The following is a 27,870-nucleotide window of genomic DNA, read 5'->3' as shown; positions in this document are numbered from 1 at the left end:
CTCTACCCTTGAGAGAGGGTTTTCCTGATGTCCAGTCTGAACCCTCCAAGCCACAGTTTCTGGCCATTGCTCACTGCTCTGTCATCTCAGAGCTGTTCTGTACCAGGTGTGAAACTGCACATTTCCTTGTCTGACTTCCTGAAGCTTTTGCTGACTCAGTCCTCAAGTTTATCAGGGTCCTTCTGGTTTAATGCTCTACTGTTCAGTGCGTCAAACACTGCTCTTCACTTGTCTACATAGCCAGTTGTTTCATCATAGAAGGCATACCCTTGGTATCCTTTATTAGAAATTTGCCTGCATTAAATAACTGACTTGCATTAGTCAGTTCTAAAATCACTTACAACAAGTTTCTCTGTGTATAATTTACATTTTCTCTCTTAAAAGTATGATTTCTCTCTTCAAAACTGTGAGGCTTTGATACCATGCATTTCTCAGAACAAGCGTTCCAGCTAAGCTCAGGTGATCGTTGTCATCAGGAGCAAAATCCAGACTTAGTCACCACCTTCTTAAATCTTCACAAGTGGAGATTTCACTTGGAAATCATTGGATTTCACTTGCCTCCTGCAAAGACAAACAGAAAGAAATATGGAATGCACATATCCATTAGTGAGAAGTAGCTCTGTTTTATGGGGTTTGTGCCGAGTGAACACCATGTTATAGATCACTGTAAAGCTTTGTTGTGAAGCAGAGTTAGCGGGCTGTGGAGTCTCCAACACTGCAGGTATGGAAAAGGAAGTTAGACCAACATCAGCCCAGAACAGTGTAGATATCATTGATCCTGCTTTGAGAGAAGTGATAGACTAGATGGCCCTTTGAGGTTCCTTCTTCTCCATTGATTCTATCAGTTCTTCTGTAATCCAAAGCAAATAATTACTATACAAACATCTGGTAGAGGAAAAGCTGAAACAGCAAGGTAAGAATGACAACGAGAATACAAAACGGCTAAAGGAAAGAAAGTATGCCACTGTAGTTCAACAGACTGAGCAGATACTAAAGAAAACAAGTGACTGTTTGTTTTTTCCTTTAGAGGCATATGGAAGGAAAGAAAAAAAAAATGTGGGAAAGAAAAAACATGAATTACCCAAGCTGCATTAGTAATTAATTTTCTTTTACCAGCCAAATTCAGATTTCTTTAAAAAATAGTGTATTTTTCCCAAAGAATGGTAGTATAGCTGTGGTGAAAATGTGTGTTTTGCTTGCTATTCAAACAATTAATTATTATTAAATTTCTTATTGGATTAAATTTATAAAATTAAAGAGTGAAATACTAGGACAGCTATCAGGTGGATTCACCACCTGTCACATTTAACCATATTTTCCAAGTTAGATGGAAGTATAGAAAGATTTAGTAAGAATAGAGTCATAGTGAAAACAGTGCTGAATGATGTTGAGTGTTTTACTGAAGGGTGCCACGCTGCTAAGACTTCGGTGTGAGCACGTTTCAGGGAGAGGAAGAACAAAAGTACATAGTAATGCATGCAGTTGCTACAGAACATGTAAATATTCGCTTATTAAAATAATACAGAAAAACAACAAATCAGTGTTATACTGGGATGCAAGAAGATGAGTAAACACTTGTTACAGAAAGGATGCCTCCCTAAAAAGTCCAAGAGTGAGCCATATGCATACCGTCTGCAAGACACCTCATAGTATTCATGAAAGGTACAGTATTTTGAAGTATTGATCAAAGCATTTAACAATTTGCATGAGCTCAAAGAATGCTACTTGAACACTCTGTTCACTACTTACTTCTCAAGGGTTCCAAAGCATGAAATAGTTTAAAGGACTTCAAAAGTTTGGACCTCATAATTGTTTGCACGTGATAGAAACTATGTAGTATTCCAATATCATATTGTTCTGTATGGTCTTAACCTGTAGCCTGGCTTTCTGATAACCTACCAAATTACATTTTCTTTTTCAGGATATTTTATTCCATTTGTGCTTTTCAAGGCAAATTTAGAGCATGTAGTTTGCAGCTGCTGGACTGTGTTCAGAGTTCCGCAAGTACAAAGTCCAGAAGCTTGACATACTTCTTGTCTCTTCTCCTTTGTTTCATAACTTCCTCTTTCCTCCACAAGTTAACATGAGCCTGTCTAACATTTCATAGAGGTGATATAGGAAGAGGGGAAGGACAATTGTAGCTAAAAAAAGGTAATTTTGCCTGCATTGTTCGAAGAAAGGTCAAAAGATTCTGACCAGCTACAGTTACGTCAAGATGTATCAAGTCAACAAAACATTTATTTTGAACTCGTTTCCAAACAGATCTTTGTCTGACTGCTTTGTCTTTAGATGCCCACTTTATGATTACTTGAATATCTTTCAAACATCATTAATTAAATTAATTGACCAAGCGTTCGATGAAGTTGCCCACATATGGACATCTAGTAATGTACAAGATGCCAGAGGATGTCCAAGACATCCTCATGAGGACGGCAGGTAAGACAGAAATTTGTAGAGGACCCATACCCTGTCTGAGCAGCTGCAAACAAGGCAAAGTACTCCAAGGCAATGCAGGTGGCACTAGCCACCTCTGTACAACCAATTTAATTGAGTCCTACATCTCCACTGATGATGAGGGAAGCCTGGACACACGGCTTACATGTAGGCACCGAGAGTAAGCATGTAAGTGTAGGTGTCTACAGTAAGACATCAAATCCTATTGTAGATTTTAAAATAGACAGCTTTGCCATTCTGAAAACTTTATTGCACCTGCCTTCTTTTTCAAAACTCCCCAAAGATCTGTGACTCTAGGTGCCTAAAGAGCTGAAAAATACCCAGTTCCTGAGTTGAAAGGAAAACCAAGCATGGCTTTTACTAAGAGTTAATACAAGGAAGATTAAGGCACTGATTCCTATCAAGTAGAGGATGCTGGAAGAGAGGCTGTCAAAAGTAGCCACAGCCTTTTCAGCACAGCATCTTTGTCTCTGAAAATACAGAAAGTTTCTTTGCAGTTACTTGATAACAATTTCCGATTTCTGCGCTATACAACTGGCATTTCATTATTTCTCTGTTGACTTCAGTAGGAGCTGCAGGGCTTCCAGAGTTACTGAAAATGAGGCAGTGGATATAAATTCTAAATATGGATTTAGGAATCTAACTTAGGCAGAGATCATAGACAGTCCTGATAGTCTTTCTACAGGTGTTACCCTTTATGCATGCCCATTCTGTATAGTATACGGTTAAGCATATTTTATTATACCATTATGTGGTGGATTGACCCTGGCTAGATGCCAGGTGCCCACCAAAGCTGCTCTATCATTCCCCTTCCTCAACTGGACAGGAGAGGAAATATGACGAAAGGCTCATGGGTCGAGATAAGGACAGGGAGATCAATCACCATTACCGCCATGGGCAAAACAGACTCGACTTGGGGAAATGAGTTTAATTTACTAACAATCAAAATCAGAGTAGGATAATGAGAAATAAAACTAAATCTTAAAAAACACCTTCCCCCCACCCCTCCCTTCTTCCTGGGCTCAACTTCACTCCTGATGTTTTTCTTTACCTCCTCCCCCCAAGTGGCACAGGGGCACAGGGAATGGGGGTTGCAGTCAGTTCATCACACGTTGTTTCTGCCGCTCCTTCCTCCTCGCAGTCTTCCCCTGCTCCACTGAGGGGTCTCTCCCAGGGGAGACAGTTCTCCATGAAATTCTCCAACGCAGGTCCTTCCCAAGGGCTGCAGTTCTTCAAGAACTGCTCCAACACGGGTCCTTTCCACGGGGTGCAGTCCTTCAGGAACAGACTGCTCCAGCGCGGGTCCCCCATGGGGTCACAAGCCCTGCCAGCAAACCTGCTCCTGCGTGGGCTCCTCTCTCCACAGGTCCACAGGTCCTGCCAGGAGCCTGCTCCAGCATGGGATTCCCACAGGGTCACAGCCTCTTTCACACATCCACCTGCTCTGGCATGAGGTCCTCCACGTGCTGCAGGTGGATATCTGCCCCACCGTGGACCTCCATGGGCTGCAGGGGACAGCCTGCCTCACCGTGGTCTTCACCATGGGCTGCGGGGGAATCTCTGCTCCGTCGCCTGGAGCCTCTCCTCCCCCTCCTTCTTCACTGACCTTGGTGTCTGCAGAGTTGTTTCTCTCACATATTCTCACTCCTCTCTTCTCCGGCTGCTGTTGCGCAGTTGTTTTTTCCCCTTCTTAAATATGTTATCCCAGAGGTGCTACCACCATCGCTGATGGGCTCGGCCTTAGCCAGTGGCAGATCCGTCTTGGAGCCGGCTGGTGTTGGCTCTATCGGACATAGGGGAGGCTTCTAGCAGCTTCTCACAGAAGCCACCCCTGTAGCCCCTGCGCTACCAAAACCTTGCCACACAAACCCAATACACGTTAAGAATCAAATAAGCCATCTTGTTCATTGGTCAGGTAAAGAATTTATTGTTTGAGCAGTTAATGTTCTGTTTTATTATGGACACTGAGATTTTGTAATTTGGTATTCAAGTAACCTGTGTACAAGGACATTATAAGTTTATCTGCAAGTCACTTTTTGATGTAAAGAAAATAATTTCTAACTGTTAAAGGTAGAGCACAGTAATTCATATTTACAGGAAAAAAGATAAGTTACCCTCTTTGTCACGGCAAGAAGCCTCTATACAGAAGTCAGACCCCAGAACTTCCCATTATCTCTGCTGGGAAATACTGGATTGTCATTTTAATGGAGTTGGGTAGGATCTATTTTTAGGAAATAATTTTTATCTGGGGTTTGTTGGGTTTTTTTACAAGGAAATTGCACAGGTATTCAAAGGATATCTCTGTTATGTAGTCTCATCCTCCACAACATAATGCTTAAAATCCATTGGTATTAAAATGTTCGTGATTTGGCTAACATAAGCTGGTTTTTATAAGGTATACAGTAATTTCCTTAAATGGCAAGATGCTTCAGTTCAATATAGTGTAACCTAATGCAATAATGAGTGTAGCACAGTGTATTTTTCTACCGTTCTAGTATGATTGGCAATGATGACTCTGACAAGCATTCTAAGCTTCTCATTTTTGTTCCAGATCTCACTTTGGATCCCTACTCCTATCATTTATGTGTTTAAATTCAAAAGAAGGAGAAATAGCGAAGAAGATTGAAAAACAAAGTGATAGCAGGGAAAGAATGTGCCTGGGATGCCTTTTGCCATCAAGCATGATCATCCCATGCTGTCAGGGATAGCATTTATCCAAGCCTTACAGCAGACTGGCAAATAGAGTGATCACTCCAATAGCACGTAGTTTTTTTTCACGTTTTCAAAAAAAAATGGAGATTCGATTTATTAAAAAGTACAAAATATTACCAGCTGGGTCTTGTGTGAGTTTCTCTGAATGAATGCTTACCACAAAATGAGCAATAAGGCATGCACTGTGTAAACTTAAAATTGCAGCATTCCTGGAAAGTTAAAGTATTTTTCCAAAGTTGAAATTCCATTTCTCAGCCATTGGCAGAGTTGTGTGAGCTCTTTTAGTGGAAACCTCTCTTTTTCTTAAGCAAATCTATTTCATTGTAGCCAGCAAAATAAAGATACACATGCTGTTTAGCTGTAGCACACTTACTAACCAACAAATACTAATTTCTGCCAAAATAGTGTAAAATGTGTTTGCCAAAATTCAGCAAAATCAAAATGAAACAAATGAGCAAATAAGTGAAAAAACCCACACAACAAAATGCTGCAAGTTCAATGCATTCCCAGAGAGCAGAGATTTCATATTACAGGATATCAGCAATGTGCAGCTTTTCATTTCAAACCATATATGATCCCACTTATGTAGAAGAACACTCAAAGATATGCTGTAAGTCTTGACTTTATACATAAATATTTTGTCACGTACAACCCTGAAAGGGAGCTGCCCTAAAACGGCAGCTGTACTTGTACAACTCCCCTCTTTATTGCTGAGAAGCTGTTTTTACTGATGATCAGTGCGTTGCCTGACCCTTTCCACACTTAGTGAAGTCTTGAGGGACCACAAATTCTGTAGCAAACTGAAAAAAACTCAAAGACGGGTCTTACTGGGGCATGGAGGAGGTTCATCAGAAGACCGGTTATGTTGCAGAATGGGGACCATTGCCTTGGAAATATGTTTTCATGGAAAATCCATTTTTGTTTTATTGTTATTGTCTGTTAAGCTGTGCACTTGCTTCCCAGAAAGCCAAGCTGACTTGTCTGAATGCACTACCTCAGAAATTATCATTTATACAGAAAACTCTATGTCATCATCATTATATTTCTTCATAGGGCCTGCACTAGACAACGCATGCTGAGCGGATCCTTTGAGGGGCAGCCTGCAAAGGAAAGGTCAATACTGAGTGTCCAGCATCATATACGACAAGAACGCAGGTAAGCATGGACAGAAAGAATAATTTTAAAATATTCTTAAAATAAAAGTGATGAAAAGAATTACATTTGAGCAATACCTAACGTGTGAAAAACTGAAATTACTTACTTGCACAAAGAACTGAATTCTACATCCTTCATTGTAACCATAATGAAATTCATTGTACGTTATAAATGGAAAAAATGACTTTTTATTTCAAATGTCATTTCCTTCACCGACTACAAAGCTATCAATTTAAAGATCAGAAGGAAAGAAATTGGCTTATGTTAGACCGGATTGAAAACAATTGAAGAACATATAAGCTTCTGATGTTAGCGAGAGAAAAATGATAAGAATTTGAGATATTGTGTGGCTGGAGACCAGTGCTTTATAATGGCCATCCTATAAAGGTCAAAATTTCATCTTGAGATGTATCGTTAAATTGATTATGATTGTTTCAGGTCACTGAGACATGGTTCCAATAGCCAGCGAATCAGCAGAGGAAAATCTCTTGAAACATTGACTCAAGATGTAAGTCCTCATAGAAATGATGGTTTCAGTTTGAGAATATAAGAAATAAGAATATGTACTATATAATAAATGCTTGTGTAATACTAGTGTCAATCTATGATCTTGTTTACAGTTTGTCTTTTGAAATCTTGAAATCATAAAACAAATACTGTAATTGCATTAGAATTATCGTCAAAATAATTGACATGGTCATTTCACTGATAGACTTACTGGTTTTGAAACACTTGCTGAGATAGATTCACTGAAGCTGTAGACACTACATTAGGAACACAACAATTGCTACCCAGGACACCTTAAAAAGCCTTACTCTGGAATTACACAAATCACTCAGTCTGGCAAAACAGCACTTCAGAATTTCCAATGGAAGTTTAACAATATTTGTCAAACACGAGAACTGTCAGACAAAAGGACAAAGACTAAAAGGGAGAATAGTAATCACATATTTCACTGTGGTATAGTTTCATGCAGTTAAGTGCATTTTCACTCCTGCAAATTCGTAATGATATTTTGTGGATCTCTGTGACTATGAAAATTCAAGGGGCGATAGTAGTCCCTCTGTTTCCAAACTATAATAGTTATTTTCTAGATGTGCTTCATACTTAAAAATAGCTGTGTAAGAAGTAATTAATGAAGTACCCTGCATGGTGGTAGAAAGAAACTGTAGGTAACTAACATTTTAAAGCAGATGTGGCTTTGCTTGTGTCCAATAGTAAGGGTAACACCCAGAATTACCCCTCCAGGAGTGCTCCAAAGACTCACTTAACTCTGAATAGTGATACTGATTGTACCCTCCACTAGATGAGCTCAGACAACGGTCCTCCCTCCCTCTCCTCCCTCCCTGTGCTCTGCAGCCACTGCTTGTATGTTCTGCACAGCTTGCTGTCAGCATATGCATCAGGCTCAAGAAACGAAAGGATGTCTAAAGCTTTTTCTTTCACAGTCTTTGCCCTTAGTAACTTTGATGGTATTCATTCCAGTTCAGAGATGTCGGCAGAGCTTACAAGACCTTTGTTTTTAAAGTCAAAAGTTGCATTGGATGGGACTTCATGGATGAAATTAAAACTGAAATTAACCTCGATGAAAATAAGCAGTCTTGTGCTGTAGATAGAAAATACTGTACAGTATGCTTGACTGAGTTGATGTGCAGTGCATTTGGAAATAAAGATTTTTCATTTGAATCTTTCTATGTAAAATACCATATCTTGCTTTCATCTGAAACATTAAAAAACAACAACCCACAGACCTCATTTAAAGGGAATCGTTTTGCTTCTAGCACTCCAACACAGTGAGATACAGAAATGCACAGAGAGAAGACAGTGAGATAAAGATGATCCAAGAAAAAAAAGAACAAGCTGAAATGAAAAGGTATTTAAAAATCAAAAGTCTGAGTGCACACTTGACTGTGTTAAGTATTCTCTGTATGAAGTAAAAAGTATTGAGAGTCATGATGAAGAAAGAACAAAGTGTAAGGGATATTTTTGCCAGGTATAATGCATATCACTTAATAATTTACATTCTGTCTTTCAAAAGGAAAGTCCAAGAGGAGGAGCTGCGAGAGAATCATCCATATTTTGATAAACCACTTTTCATAGTTGGTCGTGAGCACAGATTCAGGAATTTCTGCCGAGTGGTGGTACGAGCTCGCTTTAATGCGTAAGTTTATTCCATATCAACAATTGGTTCCCACAAGTGTTTACTTTCATGTCCTCAGAAATCTCGGTCTAACTTTTATTTTGAAAGGAAAACTGTGTATAACGTGGTCACCACACAAGCTGGCAGTCAGTTGCCTATGGTATAGTCTTGCTGTTGGAGGAAAGGAAGTAATAACATGCTGTGTAAGGGCAGACACGTTTGAGCAGTCTGCAGTGCTCAGATGGGACAAGACTATGGGGAAACTTCAGGCATGAACTGAGAGGAAAGGTAATGTTTTATATGTCCATTCTTAGACCTTGGGGAATCAGCCTGCTATTCCCTTCCTATTTCTCATCATAAGGCGGGAAGTCTTTATGCACCAACAGTTACTCAAAGAATAGAAAAAGGTGAAGAGAAATGAATCCCATCTATGCACACCTAAAGTCTCCTTAGCTCATAGTTAGAGACCCAGAATGGGATGGGGAGGTGTTCAGCTGTGGGAGATAAAAGGAGAAAAGTTGAAACCAGGTGAAAACGAGGAAGACTCAATAACTAAACTGTAGGTGTATGCCAGCGTGGCAGACACAGGTCTATGTACAAGCAGCTTGATATAAAATCATCTTATAGCTCTTCTTCTAAACTTCTGCCTGTGGCTGGCACCCTAATTTTGGAGGGTTAATGCATGTCACCTTGCAAACAGACAGCGTGAGACAGAAGATAGCTCAAGGCTATGAGCTTGGCACTTTGAAGACCTGGTTTCAGTGCCTGCTTTACTATCGATTTTCTCTGTGCCCTTCAACAAATTACTTCTAGGTAGAACAACAGGAAAGTTAGATACGCAGTTTTACAATACCCATATTTAAGTGTTCTGCCACCTATGTAGAAGCACATTCTTGAGTTAGGTGCCTGCTTTTCTATGCAACTGCTAACTTGATTGTGGTTTGCTGGTCCCTGAAGCAGTTGCAAATTAAAACAGCAAAACAAAACACACAAACATGCATTCCCATCCAGTTGTCAAATGCATGTCAGTGCCTGTTAGCATTGTGGAGTGCCTGAGGATAACAGGATAATTATATTATCAACAGTTTAATTAAAATGTTTGCAATTATAAGAGTAAACTGATTTTGTTAAACAGTCATTTTTTCATTTATTAAAACCTAGCTACTTTATTCATTGTCCCACCCAGCTTGCCAAGTAAGATATTCTAGAGATCTTTTTTGAACTGATAGGATACATATTTTCTTCTAGTAAAAAAGGCTGAGGAATGCCACTATATACGTGGGGAAGAGGTATGAGCTTAAGAAGACACAAAAGTCAGTGGGTTCAGTGGGAAGGCACCAAACCCAGTATATTCTGTATACTGACTGGTGTGAGTGGGTGAACCTGGCCTGTGGAAGATGCCTCTTGTTCTCCTTGTGTGCATCTTGCGTTCTTGTAATTCATAACCATGGAATCTCTTCGGTGGTAATGCCTCAAGTCAGGTCAGTCCATTTTTCGCTTTAAGCTCAGCGAGGAAATGATGGCAATTTCACATCCCAATGGCTAGAACCCTCACATGGGATATAGGATACCTCAGTGCAGATCCTGGCTCGGCATGATTTGCTACAAGGATTTGAAAGATAAGTAAAAAAGTGCCCCTAACCACTGGGGCAGGGGAGGCTTCTTGGATAGGATTCTTGTAGCTTCTCCTGCTGAAGCCATTCTGCTTTGTATAAAAAGGCTGAATAATTGCTGGAACAAGAACTTAACTCCTGTCACCCAGATGTGTGCTTATTACTTACAGAGTGGTTCTCACTCTCTCTGGCTGCCTAATGGGTGTTTGGATATGGTATGTGAAAGCACAGCAATTTCACAGGAAAATTCAGATATGCAGAATCTAGAAATAACCATCAGAAAGTGATGGAAGAAGTAATAAAAGAAATAGGGCTTGTGGAAGGACTTTTTTGTGTGTCAACTGAGGAGATGGTCCAAGAGGTTTTGAAGTAAAAGGAAAAAACTCCTGAGGAAGCACTTTGGAACATAAAATTCAGTGGCAGGTTATCCCCCCATCCCCAACCAAAATAGAAAATTAAGTCCTTGCTTACAAAAGCAAGACCCAAAAAACTAGCAATTTAAAGACTCATTAGAGGAATTACAGTTAGGCCATGAATTAAAATAATACTAGCTGTGGTGATAATATGACTAAAATTGCATAGAATTAAATGAAACTTATACAGACATTTAAAATTAAGCCAAGATAAAATATAGCCTTGATTTTGGATATAAATTACCTTGAGGTGATGGATGCATGGTATAATTATAATGCTGATTAAAGTAAAATGTAAATGACTGTATCTTTTCTTCTTTTTATAGTTCTAAAACAGATCCTGTTACTGGAGCTGTGAAAAATACCAAATACCATCAGCTTTAGTAAGCACTGCAAAAGTAACTTTGCTTGGTCACATAAGCCTGCAGTATAAGTGTGTGAGCGCACACATGCATGTATGTGTGTATGTGTGCATGCACATGTGTATTTCTTTTTTTCCCAATAAAAAATGTTTCTTTCCGTGGAGTTGTTTGGGGAGGAGGATGAATAGGAAGAGGATATTTCATGAGACTTTTCTTCTTCACTTGCATGTAACTTCCCTAGTTTTACTACACATTTCTGAAATATTGAAATCTTTGACACTCCTCAGCTTAATTTATTTTTCGTAGGAAAGAACTTAACTGTGGTGTAGACACAATACAAGTGACATAGCACTCTTGGCATTTCTGTAATGGTTATCCTTATGTATTGTTCACAGTGACTTGCTGGGTTTGGTTACTTACTTGGACTGGGTCATGATCATTGTTACTATATGCTCCTGCATTTCCATGATGTTCGAATCCCCCTTTAGAAGAGTTATGCATGCTCCAACACTCCAGGTACTGTCACTGAATCATTTTACATTTAATGAAGCACAGTCACCTTGTTTTTCTCCACTGCCTATTCCTAAATTATGACTGTTCTCTGCTTTGATTTTCAGATTGCTGAATATGTTTTTGTAATATTCATGAGCATTGAGCTTAATCTGAAGATTATGGCAGATGGCTTGTTTTTCACACCAACAGCTGTCATTAGGGACTTCGGAGGAGTTATGGACATATTTATATATCTTGTAAGTTTTTATATTTATGGGAGGTTTCTGTAGTGTTCTTAATTTTTATATCTTTGGATATATAAATGTTTGGTAATGTTGAAAAGTTTAGCTCTGCACCCTGGTGCAAATGCAGTAGTGTAATTTGTGTACAAACACCACTGTTTTCATGTGCAAGTCCTGTCAGTTATGTGTACAAATACTTGTTTAGACATCTAAAAATACACTGACATGTGATAAGCACCTGGCAATTTAGTGTACAGCCATTGCATGGCCCATTTTAATTATTTAATTTTTGATATGTTTTAAGTATCAGACCTGATTTCATTCCAAAGTAAGCTCGAGACCTGTGACCTTGCTTTAGCCTTTTAATGCAGGAGACCCTTTATTTTATCTATTTCTTAGCCATTCATCGCTTCCTCTCAACAGTTCTCCTGCTTTATAGAAGGTGTTTCAAAAGCCTTTACCTTTTGATAGGAGGGCAAATCCTTGTTGCTGGTGTTCCTATAGCAGAAAGAAAACAAAGCATCATCTTTTTATATTCCATACCTATCAGTAGTGGTTCTCAGGAAAAAATTGTTCTACTGTTTTCTTTGTCCCCCGGAAATTTCTTACATTCCATTCAAGTACGAGAGAAGGGGGTCCATTTCCCCTTCATGTATGACGATAAACACCACAGAATGTGTCAAAACCAGTATTCAGTATAATACAGTATGAAATATTTTCTAACTAACTGAAGAGAATACTAATCAAAATGGCTTTGATGGATTTAGATTAAATCTTTCAGAGATTAATCCACCAGACAGATGTGCTGCATAAAATTTGTCACGATCAATTTGTATCAAAGATTCTATTGTTAACATAAATAAAAATACACATACTTATACAAAACTCCTACTGTAGTATGCATAATCAGTATGTGCATTAGTTTCTTGAAATCCCTCAGAATCCCTCTGCTTGTCTGAAGGAAGATTTAGGTGGTGTAGCTTGGATATTCCAAATGTACCTGTGGTGGTCTTAGGAGAATATGAAAGAAAGTCAGAAGCACTGGCAAATCTTTTTGTTTTGGTGGGGCGGCTGTCTTTTACCACTGTTGTTTTCAACAAATCATATTAGGTTTTAAATCATATTGGTGATACCGGCTTGATCCTCCCTTTTTTGTGCACTTACCTCTTTGTAACACTGTCACCTCCACCCCCCTGTAATAACATTTATAAATACTTTCTAAAAAATGAGAAGTAATTAACAGACTTTATAATCAATAAGCATCTATCAGAGATTGTTCAGGCTACAAGGCACAACTATGCCACTTGAAAACACTTTTGAATGCATAATATTCGTGTGATAAAACCACACGGTGACAAAACTACTTAGGCCTGTAACAAAGTGGTAGGAAAGACTGGTGAGGAAACTGTTAACAGACTTTCCAGGTGAGGAAATCTCAGTTTCAGGATAGAATCTCTGTTTGAAATGAGAAGGTGGGGGAGAGATGATGCTGCCTGCTCCAAGAACATAGTTCGTGTCCCTGCTCTGAATCAGCCAATTTGATTTCTTCTTTTGGAACTGTTCCATCTGCTGAAAAGAATAAAATAGATTTTGAGTGAAAGGGGAAGACAGAGGCTGAAGCTGATGCTCATTAGTTAGGGCAATCAGCCAGGGCCCAGGAGATCGAAGTCCTTTTTCGAAATTAGGCTTTTTTTGCCTTAATCTTCCCTTTAATTTTAAGGAAGAGAAGTGTATATTGATCTTCTGTGCCGTGTCTATGTCAAGTAAGACATTGTAAGCCTAATCCTTCTTTGCCTTTTTCTGCTCTGTCTCCTCAAGGTAAGTTTGATATTCCTGTGCTGGATGCCTCAGAATGTCCCTGCCAAATCGGGAGCTCAGCTCTTAATGGTACTCCGCTGCCTCCGACCTCTTCGAATTTTCAAACTGGTCCCTCAGATGAGGAAAGTGGTGCGAGAGCTGTTTAGTGGCTTTAAGGAAATCTTTTTGGTATGTGCCAATTATTTTGTTCTTGTTGTTAAAAAGAAGATACGGAGGAGTAATAAGATATCATTTTGCTGTAAGGTTTATGTTTTCTAATCTTTTCTCCGTTGTTGTCTGTTTACTTTTTGCTGTAGCTACCACTGCAGATGACCACAGAACAGGTTAAAAATTAGGAATATAAGTAACTCATTACATTTATACTGAATAAAGCTGCTGTAATAATTCTTTTAGAAATTATATTATTCATTCCGTATATAGGAGGACTACTGAAATAAAATCTACCCCTTATTCATAGTTCTAGTTGGGGAAGGAAGATGAGAAGTAGGGTATGGCAGCTCTGCAAGGACAAAAGTAAACCTGGTTTCCCAGCTGAAGTTAGCTACCTCCAAGTTTTCTGAGACGCAACCAGAGACAATGCAGTTGTTCATCACAGAACTGGATCTCATTGTTATGTCATTGTTATTATTATGATCATTATTATGATTATGGAGTTATAGTACTAGTAGTAATAATATTAATAATAGTAATAATAATAATAATAATAATAATAACGGAGTCTGTGATTGCTTGATCAGAACCTAATCTATTGTCTTGGGACCCAACTTCCCCTAAGTGATATGTGTCAGCCTAAACAACAGACATTTTATTTTTGAACAGAATACTGTATTAGGTTAGGTTGTTATAAAAAGCTATGCTACAAAATATTTGCAGACAGTAATAGAACAAGGACAAAAAGTATAAAGCTAGTTAGCATTTCATAGAAACTGTATCCTATTAAAGATATTTACATCATAATTTGCTCATGCATATCTTTATTGTAGCTATCCTGGATTTAAATATCTAACAATGGCTTACTGAGATTAATTAGTAAAGCCTGATTCAGCAAAACAGAAGCAGCACATATTTAAGTACTAGAAGAGTTCTCTTTAAAGTGAATGGCAATTCTTATGCATGCAGAATTTAGCAAGGTTGTACACTGAGTGCAAAAAAGCTTTGATCCTTATCTACAATTCTTAGATGCTATGTTAATAATAATATTATTAATAATAACACAGCACCTGGTTACTGGATCAGAACCTAAAGTAACAAGTCAGTCATGAAGGCCTTCTCTCCAGGTATATGCAACTAAACAATCCTTGCAGTTCATGGAAGGATCTGATGCCCTTTCTCAAGTTTGCAGGAGGAGAGCTTGACAAGTCTAACTTCATCTTTACAGGTTTCTATTCTTTTGCTGACATTAATGCTTGTTTTCGCAAGCTTTGGAGTGCAGCTGTTTGCTGGAAAACTGGCTAAATGCAATGATCCGCACATCATCTCTAGGGTAAGAACTGCTTTCCTGCTTCAAAATAGTACTATGCTGTGCAATTTCTGCCTGCTGGGGAAAGCAAGTAGGGCAATCAGAGCTACCAACTGAGAGATGGAGATCTTGGGCACTTTCTTGTTCAGAAGCAGGATGATGGAGGGAAAGGTGATAAAGGAGTGAGTGAATGAGGGTAAGGCTGGGTTTTCCTGTAAAAAAGTAAAGCAAGTCCAGATATTGCAGACTGTCTAAAAAAGTTGTCAAATTCATGCTGTATTGTCTGCAGAGGACTGGATGTCACTTGGAATTAACCATGGAAAATGACACTTTGCATTCCTAGGTCAGCAGCTAAAAACCAGGTTAGGCTACTAGAGGTCAAAAGCACTGGGAATGCTACATAGGTTACATGAAGAAAGTTAGCTGTATTTCTTACTCCATTTGGAGAAATACCATCACCTAAAGAGAGCAACGGTCTTTAGGAAAGAGGTGAAAGGCTAGATAGTCTTGCAAAATGAAAAGCACTCTCAGTCCTGGAAGGAGAAGGGTTTTCTGAATCCTTCCTAAGATGCAATTTTCATTTCAGTAAAGGTCCGTGACTATTAATCCAAGACCTGTAAATAACCCTTCGTTTCTGTTTACATTACTTCCCCATCATGGCAAGTGTGGTGTCTATACTGGCATTTTGGCATCTCTCACAGGCCATTATTCAATCTCAGGCTGTGGTTTATTTCACTATAGGAAGATTGTCATGGCATCTTCAGAATAAATGTAAGTGTTTCCAAAAATCTCAATCTAAAGCTAAGACCTGGAGAGAAAAAGCCTGGATTTTGGGTGCCACGAGTCTGGTGAGTTGCTACGCATTGCCCTTATCTTTCAGCTTTTGATGTAGAATATGGATTAAATCTCATGGCATTGAACTACTGATATAGGGTTTTTACTGTAAGTCAGATGATATTAAAGGTAAAAAGTCTGGTATATTTAGTAAAAAGCCAGATATATGAAACTTTTCCACTCTTAACCTGCTGTTCTATTCATAAAGCAGAAAGGAGAAAAATACCTGTAGGTACTGAACCTGGGTAGGAATTAGACGTGATTAATATTACAGCGGCAGTTATTGGCTTGAACCAAGATTATCACTTAATTGTGCTTTAGTAATATTATGAAGACATAGTGAGAGCCATACCTCAACAGCAGAACATACATCAACCTGCCTACAGCCACCCACAAAAAACCAATGAGCAAGTCATGCCTAAAAACAGCCGGTCTCTTCTATGGCCATTAACCATGCCAGGTAGCAGCTTCTTTCTGTTTCCTATGCAGGGAATCCTTGTGGTCTATCCAATGCAGTCATGCAGTAAAAATTATTTGAGAGCTAACGTTGTGTTTATGATTAGTATTCTGAAAAAGTCCATTTAATATTTCCCAACACCTGAACAGACAAAAAACCCTCTTTTTAATTGTTTACATTTTTAAGTTGGTTGGCATTTTGCAAAATCAGCTAAACAGCCACAATTATTTTAATTGACTGTGCATGGATAAAAAATGTACCAGCTTAATAGTAGATTCAGAGCCATCCTACACTAACGAAATAATATGCTGTGATTTGAACAGTCAGTGAAACTCTGACATCTGCAGAAGTCTTTGTTTCTGTATGCTTCAGAAAAATTCTTACTCGACTAAGCAAATTCAGTCCTCTTCAGCTTGATCCAGAAATAAGCAAAAACTGTCATAATCAGCATAACTGTAAACTTTGGGGAATGTTTTGTTATTGCAGAAAAATGTTTTACCATAAGGACATTTATACCACCTGTTGACTGTGTCAGGCCAGATTTTCAAGAGCCAGATGTTAGTATAAGGACCACATTTAAAAGAAATATTTGCATCTACGAGCTCTCCTTTTCACTGAATGGTGGGATTTGCAGAATCAATTTGCAGAACAATTCTTCTGGTATACAACTATTTACCTTATAAATTCTTGAACATTAATTGGGCTCCTTGGATTATCTATCTCAGATTGTAGAGACAGAGCGATGTCCTAGCCTAGCCCAAAGAGGGTACTTACAATGTTCAGCTGGAAGCATCCTCTTGAATCTCAGCTGATACAGAAGGTCAGAGTATATGGTATAGGAAAGCCAAGAAGATGTGATGTCCTCTCAATAAGTTTTGCTTTAGACCATCAGTTCCCAAAGATAGTGAAATAAGGAACAACATTTTCTAAATGATCTCACTGACTTTGGATTCCGAATCATTTATATGGGTTTGAGGCTGGTCTCCTTCATGTAATTTATTTTAGAATCTGGGCAATGCCATCAGATCCATTTTTTGATGAATGCTGTATTTTGCTAATTTCATTGACAAAACCACTAAAATGCAACAACATGTTATAAGCTTTATTACTGTGAATCAGATTCTGAGTAACAAAATAACACATACATAGGGATAAAAAAATTGTGCTGTACATATTTATTGCTGTTGCTATTGTTTTGTTTTTCGGAGGCTTTCACACCAACTTTGCAAGGTATTTAAATGTTAGTTAGACTATAAAGAATCAAGGTAACAAATAGCAAGAACAACTTCATTGCTGAAGTTACACCTATTTGTGCACTGCATTTCAGGGCAAATCCTCGGAATTTTAATTTTGACAATGTGGGGAACGCAATGCTGGCACTATTCGAAGTTCTTTCATTAAAAGGCTGGGTGGAAGTCAGAGATGTTATTATTCATCGTGTTGGGCCGGTAAGAAAACACATCAGAGTCTTTGAATTCTACAACACATATTTTGATTTGTTTTAACGATTAATCTTACTTTTATCTATTCAGATTCATGGAATCTACATTCATGTTTTTGTATTCCTTGGCTGCATGATTGGACTGACCCTTTTCGTTGGAGTTGTCATCGCTAATTTCAATGAAAACAAGGTACTGAGTGCCATGGTTTATTATGTGTAGAACTCGCTGTGTTAGAAACCTGAAACTGGTATTACACTGTCTACGTTACCTGGTAGGACTGCCTTTAAGACTGACTTACCAATCTTACATTCTGCAAGCCTGCAAGTATGGCTTCAGACACACCTGATCCATATTTGCTACAAAACTCAAGCCTGGGATGATAGCAATCCATTACACACTCTTTCAAAGCTGTCTGAGTTTATTTATAATGCAGTCGTGTTGCCAGATGGAGATTGAACCTAAAGCACAGTGTATTTACAGATGCTGCAGATTCTGCTGTTTTAGTTTGATATAGGCATACATGCAGTGGCAGGTAAAAAGGCATGTTATGCTTGTACGTGTTACAACTAAGGAGTCTCATCAGAGCCCTGAAATTGCAGTATTTTGGATCCCAAGTAAAGCTGCATGGCTTTTTCCTGGCAAACAGCAGACTACATGTAAAATTAATTAATTAATTATCCATCACTCAAACAAAAATGTAACTAGTGTTCTAGGAAAAAACTGCAGTCCACATAGGCTTTGCGGATTACCCTGAAAAGTAGAAAAACCTGTCCCCAGGTGAATTGTTACAGAGCAGCTCGTGTCTACACTTGTTAAAGATAGTGTCCTCTGGTTGGGGCTGCCGCATACACACTGCACAGCCCTTAATCTGACTTTTTTTTCTGAGCCTCTTGTGGTGCCCCTGTGGCACCAAAACATAATTATTAATTTTTTTCATCTTTCAGTTCAAAGTACCAAAAATAATGAGATGTCTGTGTTGCAGCTACCTAGAGTGGTATTTTTATCCCTCATGGCACTGAAGGGAAAGGAGGATTGTGCGCTCTGGGGCTTGGGGATGCAAGACAACCCAGTGTGCTATTGGTGGAGACAAACTGGGTGCTGGCCACAGCCCTGCTATGGCCCTGGCCCAAAGTCTGTAGCAAACACAACTGTTGAGTTTGCCCTTCAGGGAAACCACTTGACTCCTTCTGGAAGGGAGCTGAGCAGCACACTACCATGTGTCCAATGGGGGCATCATGAACTGAAGTCAAGCAGGTTGCGAGCCAAATAAATAGCCTAAAACCTCTGCTGTTCAGAAGGTATTTTTATGTTTGTGTGACTCCAGTGTAATTTTGGTGAGATGACGTCCAGTCATTCCTGTTAAAATACATCTGTTCTAGAGAACAAGGAGCAATGTGCTAGTAATTTATTTTCTTAATCGCTAGATTTTGACTAGTGAATTAACAAAGCTGAAATTTCTCCAGTATGAGAATTCCACTGGATTTTTATAGATGCTTTTGCCTTTCCCTATTCAGCTGTGTAATATTACTTTTCCTTCAAACGTGTCAGCCTTACACTGATGAATACAAATTATTTTTCAGCAAGTCTTGGAAAAAAATTAAGTAATTTTATTTAAATTACAGGTAATTAAAATATTATTTGAAATGTTAAAATTGTTTTAATGTTTTTCTTCTGTAGCTATGATGTATTTAGCTATGTATGTTTCTGTCATGTACATCATAGTTCATGAAACTATTGAGATGTTAGCTGAGCATTTCTATCACATAAATTGTTTCTTTGTTCCCCTTTACACTTTCTACACAGGTCAATTTCCAAAAAAACATAGGCACGAGTGTAGGCAAGAAGAAGAAATGTCACATTACAGAGTTCACTCTTAAAGAGCTTTTGATCATGGCTGATCAAACATCTTTCCTTTACCCTGTTGAGGTGTGGTGCATGTAGTGTTGAAGAGTGAGGAAGTGGTGCCTTTCCCCTTTAGTTTTGCATGTGGTCTTGAATGTATCTGTCATGAATTCTGAGACAGCTCTGTGGGCAATGGAGAATAACCAGGAGCTATTTGCTGCTCTGCATTGCTTTGCTACACCTACAGGCATCTACTTTTGGCCATTGTCATAGAAAAAAGGTACCAGAGGAGCTGGATCTTTGCCCTTACTCGTATGACTTTTACTATGCTTTTGTGACAGTAGACCCAAGCTGCCAATCTCCTAGACAGTGTTTTCACCCTTACTTCCCACTCTTTCCATAGGACTCACTCACAAGATCAAGTTCACTGTGTCAGCCTGTCGCCTGCAGAGGCAGTTTGTGAGTTTTCTTTCACAAATTAGTGAGATGTCATTAACTCATAACTCATTATTCATCTGTGTCGTCAACTGTCAACTATGGAAGAAGGTGATTTGGGCCAACCCACAGGTTACTTTTGAATTGATTTATCCACAATATCAGCATAAATCTTTCACAGGTTTTTTATTTTTAAGGTTTAAAATATGAACATGAACCAGGAAAAAATACCCTTAATTATATGTGACTGTGTATCAGATTCGTATTTCATTCCCTCCTCCTAGATATGCAGCTTTAAAGACACGGGACAGCTCGAACTTAAACGTTTGTTTATGTTCACTGTGATTCAAAATGGAACAGGAAGGTGTGAACATGAGGCTTATAAGGATTGTGATCACAGGAGGTAAACAATTCATCTTAGCCTAGACTGCCTCTGCATGAACTGCCAGTGTAAATGTGGAAGTCTGAGGTGTAAGGCCTGAATTAGGGTTCCCATTATTTTCAGAAAATTGCCTGATTTTTAGGTTTATTATTTTGGGGTGGTTTTCTCAGCTTGTGTGTTTTCCTCAAACTACAGCCACTTTTTCAGGTATGAATGCTCTAGTCCCTCAATTCCATATCTGAATACAGGGAAAGGATTAGTCTGAATGTCAGAAAAGCTACTCACTAATAACAGTTCCCTGTAAATTACACTGAACAGGCACATCATGCAATATTTCTGTAGAATTTACATGATATTAAAAATACAGCCAGTATAAATCATTGATGAATAATGTTACCTGGTTCAGCTTCTTCAGTTGTTTCTTAGTAACCTCAGGCAGCTGCTGTGGCATGTAATGTTAGTTTTTCTCTCTTTTTTCTTGAATATCTGTTACTTTTTGTGTATTTACTATGGGGAAAAGAAAACATTTTCAGATTTGAGTTGAAAAGGTAAATATGTTAATTAATTAGGCAGTGGGGGAAAAAATCTCAGCCCTATCACTATTCGAGTGAAGAAATGTCCAGGAACTGAAAAAAAAAGTTAAATAAGATAGACATAAGGCCAGCAATTAGTCCAGAAAGAAGAAAGGAAAACAATCCACTGTGGGAGGTTAAGTAAGTTGCATCTTCTTAAAACTGGCCAAGCCATTGGTGTTTTAAATAGATGTTGGCTTTAGAAAGTTCATGTCTGATACATGGTTAGAGTAGTGCCAAGAGCTGGTGAGGAGGGTCAGAGTTGGACAACTGAATGAACTAATTTACATGAGAATGAGCAATTTTCTAAAACAAAAAAAAACCCCAAGATATTTTCAGATATGCCATAGTATTTCATGTGAGCTGTCGGAGCTGTAGGCCTGGAGATGTTGGACTGGGAAGTACCACAGGGGGCTCTGGGCTGTGTCCTCAGCTGTCCCAGCCACAGGGCAGTAGCCCAAAGCGTTCCACCACCCCCCATTTTACAACCCCCACACATCACTTGTCGCAGCTCCCAGGTGCCACGTGTTCAGGGGGCAGTGAAGATGTGATTGACTCAAATACTACTTGGCAGTTTTGAACGTAAGTCCGAATGCAAACGCAGCTCCTCCAGCAGTAGTCCCACTTGCGGGGCTCTGCTCTGTGGTCCCCTTAATGATCCCACTGGTGGAAGTGGAGGTTTCTGAGAAGCAGAGCCACTTGGCATCACTATTTCTAAATATTACGAAGGTCCACTTTTTTGCCACCTTTTGTCTTCTTTGCGGTGAAAGCTCTCCAAGAATATAAACCAGACACGCTCATTTGGGTGAATGAGCTGCCTTTTAATTTAAGCTTTTCTGAACAGTACGGTCTGGGCCTGACAGGAGTAATAGGCATCCTCACATCTGTCGCTTTGCCTGCGTGGTGTTGGAAGGCACCAGGGTGCCGTTTGGGGATGCAGGCCCGTAAAGAGATTATGTCCACTGAGAGGGAGCTCTCCTGACCTTATCAGTCGCACAGCCAGACGCAGTTCCAGCGCCTACACAAGCCAATGCCGAGGCGAGCCCCAAAGTTCACACCAGCCCTCGCCCAGCTCGTTGCGGCTCCGTGCTGACTGGGGGAGCAGCCGAGTGTCTGGGAGACAGGCTTGTGACATTTACCTTGGAAAGGTCTCACTCGTTTTTGTAACTCAAGACTCCTTCCATGAGATTTTACAGCTCTCTGAAGTGATGAGAGCCTCATTTTATTTTGAAGTTGAATTCTGTTTGACGTTTGCTTGTTTCTTCCTCTGTTATGAAAACACATTCACACATTACCATCTACCACCACTCACCCTAAAGGTGTATCTCCACCTCTCCTTGTGCTTCCTTTGTGGAGAGCTCTCATAGATTCATAGCATACTATTATTCTATTTCAATTACACCCCAAGCAGAAGAGCTGCGGAGAGTGGCAGCGGTCTCCTAGAGGGCTCATTCCCCGAGAAACTGTAGCGGCACTGACGAGCCGCAGGTTTTCCTGCGGCAAAGTCTGGACAAAATCGACCACTCTTTAAAACAGTGCTTCCTGGCAAATGATGTTCAGTCAAATGGAAGACCTCCCGCAGTGTTTCACTGCCAACACTGGGCTGCTGCTACAAAGAGCAACAACTGTGCCTGCTGAGTTGAGTCCCAGAAACTCACAGCTAATGCATCCAGAAATCCTCTTGAGTACCGGCTGATACTTTGACTCCTTTACCCAAACAGTGTGTTATTTAAGGAGAGTTGTGTATGTAACTTTATTTCAGGCACCAAAGAGAACGTTGTTTTCATGTTTACAGCATTAAATGTTCTAGCTTTTATATGACAAAAGCTTTATACGCTTCTCTTTGTTTATTAAGGGGACAGCTTTACTGACTGTAGATCAGAGACGATGGGAAGATCTGAAAAGCAGACTGAAGATAGCACAACCTCTTCATCTCCCACCTCGTCCGGGTATCAAAGATATTTTGATTTTATTCATGTTGAGCCCCAGTGTTCATAATTCCCCAGGAGTCTGTGATTGAAATTAAAATTGTAATCGTGAGGCCACTAGGAGGTTGTGCATAAGTTAATATGGAAACAGGCTCCAACTACAGATCTCTGCATAAGGCTATTAAAATCAACCCAAAAAAGGTTGTGCTTCGATGGTTTTAGGATAAGCCTTAATGAAAAAATGAATTTCTAAATGAAATATATTTGCAGTTGGCTGTTAATGATATGAATGGAATGTATTAACCTGACAGCAGTTGAATGATGCACTTGCCCTACAAGTACCAAAGCCTTCAAGCAACACTAGTGTTCAGTATTTGAAATTATATGTTCAGAAGCCCTATTTGATACAGAAAATTGTAGCAGAAAATTAGAAATGTATTTTGAAACTGGTAAAGGATTATTTTGCCACTAATGAAAATGGAAAATATGTCAAGAAATAGGGGGAAAATACCACCGTGTATTTTAACTCTCCTCCTCAAACTCTTTCTTTTTCAGATAACGATGGCTTTAGAGCTAAGATGTACGATATAACTCAGCATCCATTTTTTAAGAGAACTATTGCTGTACTTGTTCTGGCCCAGTCTGTGTTGTTATCAGTTAAGGTAATTGTGTTTCTTTTAAGCGTTTCATTATAGTAGTACAGCATGTGTTGCACGTTTCCTAACACCAATTAACGATCAGTTGAGCCATTACTGTGATGAATGTAGGGAAACATGATTTCTAGAAGCAGCAATCTCAGCTGGCACAGATCACTGTAGATGAACTGTAATGTGGAGCTGAGTCAATTTCTGCCTTTCTATCGTCTGGTCCCCTATTTTAATTTCCAGTTAAGCTGTAAATATGTGAGAGGAGAATACGCCAAGATGCTATTCCTGTCTGAGTATATTTTAAAGTGAAATCTATTCATTAACAAAACCTGCAAAAGTTAAGGCAATGAAGAGGCATTTAGTTCTGTTTAACAGCTACTCCTCTGTGAACGGATTTTGTTTGCATTTCAGTGGGATGCTGCAGATCCGGTGACTGTGCCTTTAGCAACAATGTCTGTTGTTTTCACCTTCATTTTTGTCCTTGAGGTAAAGTAATATATTTTATGACTTCTTGAGATTAAGACTAGTATGTATATATTTCATTTTGGCTTTAGGGATGTTGTCTCATTCTTCACCACGGTTTTTATTTCTGAACATGTACATTTGGGGCTCTCCATGTCACTTGTCTTTAAACATGTAATGTAGGAATAAACTTTTAATTTGTTATAGTCGTACTTCTCCACCACCTTGAGCTTTGTCCTTTTATATATATTCAACTCTGAGCATTTCAACTTGTGTTTTGGTGAACCCAGTGAACTCTTTTCTTGCAGAAATTTCAGATTAAATTCACTTCATACAACACAAGGTCTGTGTTGTATCATGGAAGTTCTGCTCGATCAATTTATGTTTTGCCTGGTCCTTTGGAACAGGGTGCGTTAATCCCCACTATTCTGTAGCTGTGATATCACCAAACGTCTCTCAGTTTTGTTTTGGTTTTTTTAAGTACCATATTTCATTTTAATACCTTTTAATAGGCTATGTCAAATTCCAGTATTGTCTATCTTTTGTTGCACAGATATGGGTCCTTTGTGGTAACAGTTCTCTATCTATGCGAAAATTGTCACCACAACAAACTGTGCAATGTGTAATTAGTCTGTTTTCATAAGCTTGGACTCTAAGGACTTAAACACATTTTTAAAAGCATATTTGGCTTTTTTATGTATAATGATATCCGTAGCATAACAAAGCACACATTTATGAGGTTAAAGAAGATGATGCTTCCTCTGTGGTTAGGTTAGTACATAATTCTTTTATGAGCTTGTGGTTATTTTTCTTTTCAGTCCCCCCTGAATAGCTGATACTGACCACTAGCAGAAACAGGATAGTAGACTATGTTTCCCACTGCTCTAATCTAATATGACAGTTCCTATGTTACAGTGATAGGTTTTGCCAGCAGTGATGAATAAACAATGAAGTGAATACCTTGTAGCAGCTGTAGCTAGAGTATGTCCGTGTTGTTGCTTCTTTTTTCCCTACCCAGGAGAAATCAGTATCTCTTGAGAGACTGAGCAAACACAGAAAAGTTTGATTCGTATCATACACAGACAGGTTTTAATTTACCGAGTAACTGTGTCTTTAGAAATACTTTTTTCTCTTATACTGCCAGGGGAAACAAATACACTTCTGGAATTTCAAAGGAACTTTGTCAGAGCCAAGAAAAATTTGTTGACTGTCTCAACAGGCAAGCTATCACACTGTGAGTGCACACAATTTGTGGACAGAGGAAGCAGCTTCCTGCCCAGGATCTTAGCTAATGCAGCATAGTCTGGTTACAGAGTCAGCTATGTACACCGTCTGGTACCACTAGCAGACACGGTCCATGAGGAAGGCCAAAGCTTTCTGCATAGCTAATGGCCCTCTGTCAAGTCTAAGGACTCCTGATTCAGTCTTAAACCTCTACTGCTCACATGAGTATATGTGGTATAGGAGAACAGGAAGAATTTGGAGATCTCAATTTTATTGCCACACTGATGATCACAAAATAAAGTGAGATGTGATTTTTTTATTTGCATGGTGTGGTATTCAGTTCAAGATTGTAGACACCTGAACTTAGGTGTTCAAATTCTACATGTGACGTAGGCGTTTAAGCTGTCACTGTGATCACGGGAGATGTAGGGTGAGATTCAGATGCCTAAATAACTGAAGGCATCAAAAGTTTTTTGCGTACGCTAGCTGATCTCTCCTTACCTCCACTAGCTGCTACAAAAGGGCAGGGATGTTTGCAGGTCTTGTGTCATCCCTGCCAGTCCCAACCATCTATCTCCAATATTTTAAGGCATCTCAGCTGACTGGATAGAAGTGAGTAAAGATACCTTCAGGTACCTCAAATTATAATCAGAGATTCAGAGACCATATTCTTCATTTTGTAGTCAGGCTTGAGAAAACATTATATGGCAAAAAAATAGCTGGAAAATCAGACTTCTACATCAAACTATTGTCTCTTTATATACAATTTAGGCTTCAGAAATGTAAAGAATCCTATTAAATGGCAGTGTTGCAGGGTGGGATGGAAAGAATCATAGAATGAATGCCTGACATTTATAGCCTTTCTATAGTAACACTTGACTTGCTTTGAGATTTGACACAAATTGTGCATGAGAAACTCTCTGGTGTCCCGTCTACCTGCATCATCCTACCTCAGTATCTGTTTGCTGTTGTGACTATTTCTTACCAGTATCTCTTCTTAAGTTTCCTGCCTGCACTCTTATTACCTGTATGGGAAATGTCAAGCACTTTGGCTGCTGTTTTTTACCAGGAACATTGTAAAATGTACTGCCTTTACTGTTCTTAGCTTTCTTTTCTTCTCTTATATGCTGCTGAGTACAGATGGTACTGACTACAGATTATTCCTTAAAGCAAGAAATATTTGCAATATAGGGCTACTTCTTAATTAATTTGAAATATGGGAGCTACAAAACACAATTATATTCTTGAGTTCAAATGTGCTTATGTGATTTTAGCCTGCTTATGAACAGCTAGATAAATAGGATCCTACTACCTCTTTTAGCTACCTATTATCAATATAACCATTTTCTAACTTCATAACTTGCTTAACTATTAGAAATCTTAAGCCCACATACACCTCAGTGATCTATACATTAAGCATTCAGTCTGAGGTGGTCAACTGCACTCCTTTGATACTTGATGGAGAGAGACACTTCCAGAATACTCCTCATCCCCTCATCTCGGTCATCTGTGGTCTTCCACAAGTACCAACTTTCCTCCATCTAAGGGAAGCTTATATGATCCTATTAGTCTGGCAGCCTGACTTGTCTTCATGGGAAGTTAGCTGACAGGAAAGCTGCCCTTGATTGTTTGAAAACATTCATAAGATGAACTCAGTCAAACATTTTAGAGGTTCTTAAAGTAAGAATTAACCATTTCTTCAGTACAATTGAGAAATTGTTTTTATCCGTAGGTCACAATGAAGATTATTGCCATGTCACCTTCTGGCTTCTGGCAAAGCAGAAGAAATCGGTACGATCTCTTGGTGACATCTCTTGGAGTTATATGGGTGATACTTCATTTCGCCTTACTGGTAAGATTTACAAAACGCAGTTTCAGTGATTAAGCTTGATTTTATCTGCTAAGCACCAGCAGTAGAATCACTGCTATACATCAAAAAAAACCCTTGGGAATTTAATAGGGATGAAATATGGCTGAAACAAATTAAGCTTGGTGCTAAGAAGAAGGAATCCTTTTCTTGGGCAATGATGATGTACAAAATTATCTGATATGAGATAGAGTCTGTAAACGTGGTAAAACACTGAAGTCTTCGAAAGGGATGTGAGTGAGGAAAGGAAGGAACCTGAAGGAACTGAGAGCTCTTGCCAACAGCAGTCTCATGAGCAGCAAGGAAGAAAGAGGCAATGCACAAAATCCAGATAGGGACAGAGGACTGGAAGAAGGAATAGGTTCAAAATTGCTGAACAGTACAATCTGTCCCAAACCCAGCAGTGATTCTGGACCACTGGTTTTGATTAAGGGGCTGTGTTTAATCCAAGAAGGCATGGAGGAAAGGGGAGGAAGTCAGCTCTCTCTCTATCTCATCCCACTTTTTTAAAGTTGGCTAAACCCCTCGTTCCCTCACTTATGAGGGAAGGAAAAGGGATAGCTGATAATTGTCACCAATCACAAGTTGTGGAAGTCACCACCCTAAAATGGCTGGGGGCTTCTGTCTTGTCTGCCCCAGGCTCTGTCTGGAGGAAAACCTGTCTTGTGTGGCTAGTCATTTTGCCCTGACATCCACAGTTTGCTGCCTGCTGCTGAGTGGCTTGGAAAGCCTGGGGAGTTTCAGTAAGCCAACAGCTGCCTAGACAAGTAGACTGGGGCTGCTGGATGTAATTACAGCCCAGCTAATAGCAGGTTGAAGGGTTTTTTGTTTGATGTGTGGGGAGGTTGGGTTAGTGTTTTTGAAGTGGTAGAGCATCTTGCTGCTCCACCGTTATTGAAATATTGTGCTACTAGTTTA

General features: G+C 39.2%; 1 protein-coding gene across 2 annotated transcripts in view; it reads left to right on the top strand.

The window, feature by feature from the left end:
* Positions 1-27,870, top strand: part of NALCN (sodium leak channel, non-selective) — a 242,430-nt gene that overhangs the window by 200,877 nt on the left and 13,683 nt on the right. For both annotated transcript variants that reach the window (XM_059825606.1, XM_059818762.1), the window contains 16 exons: positions 6,220-6,321; positions 6,760-6,829; positions 8,103-8,194; positions 8,360-8,482; positions 10,814-10,870; positions 11,245-11,365; positions 11,467-11,598; positions 13,402-13,569; positions 14,780-14,884; positions 15,602-15,708; positions 17,479-17,599; positions 17,684-17,782; positions 22,680-22,773; positions 23,308-23,414; positions 23,811-23,885; positions 26,818-26,937. In XM_059825606.1, the coding sequence (XP_059681589.1) occupies positions 6,220-6,321; positions 6,760-6,829; positions 8,103-8,194; positions 8,360-8,482; positions 10,814-10,870; positions 11,245-11,365; positions 11,467-11,598; positions 13,402-13,569; positions 14,780-14,884; positions 15,602-15,708; positions 17,479-17,599; positions 17,684-17,782; positions 22,680-22,773; positions 23,308-23,414; positions 23,811-23,885; positions 26,818-26,937 (1,693 nt within the window). The remainder of the gene's footprint in view (positions 1-6,219; positions 6,322-6,759; positions 6,830-8,102; positions 8,195-8,359; positions 8,483-10,813; positions 10,871-11,244; positions 11,366-11,466; positions 11,599-13,401; positions 13,570-14,779; positions 14,885-15,601; positions 15,709-17,478; positions 17,600-17,683; positions 17,783-22,679; positions 22,774-23,307; positions 23,415-23,810; positions 23,886-26,817; positions 26,938-27,870) is intronic.

The sequence above is a fragment of the Gavia stellata genome, chromosome 1 (genome assembly GCF_030936135.1).
Source record: "Gavia stellata isolate bGavSte3 chromosome 1, bGavSte3.hap2, whole genome shotgun sequence".
NCBI lineage: Eukaryota > Metazoa > Chordata > Aves > Gaviiformes > Gaviidae > Gavia > Gavia stellata.
The sequence above is the reverse complement of the archived record's forward strand: the minus strand, read 5'-3'. Positions and strand labels throughout refer to the sequence as shown.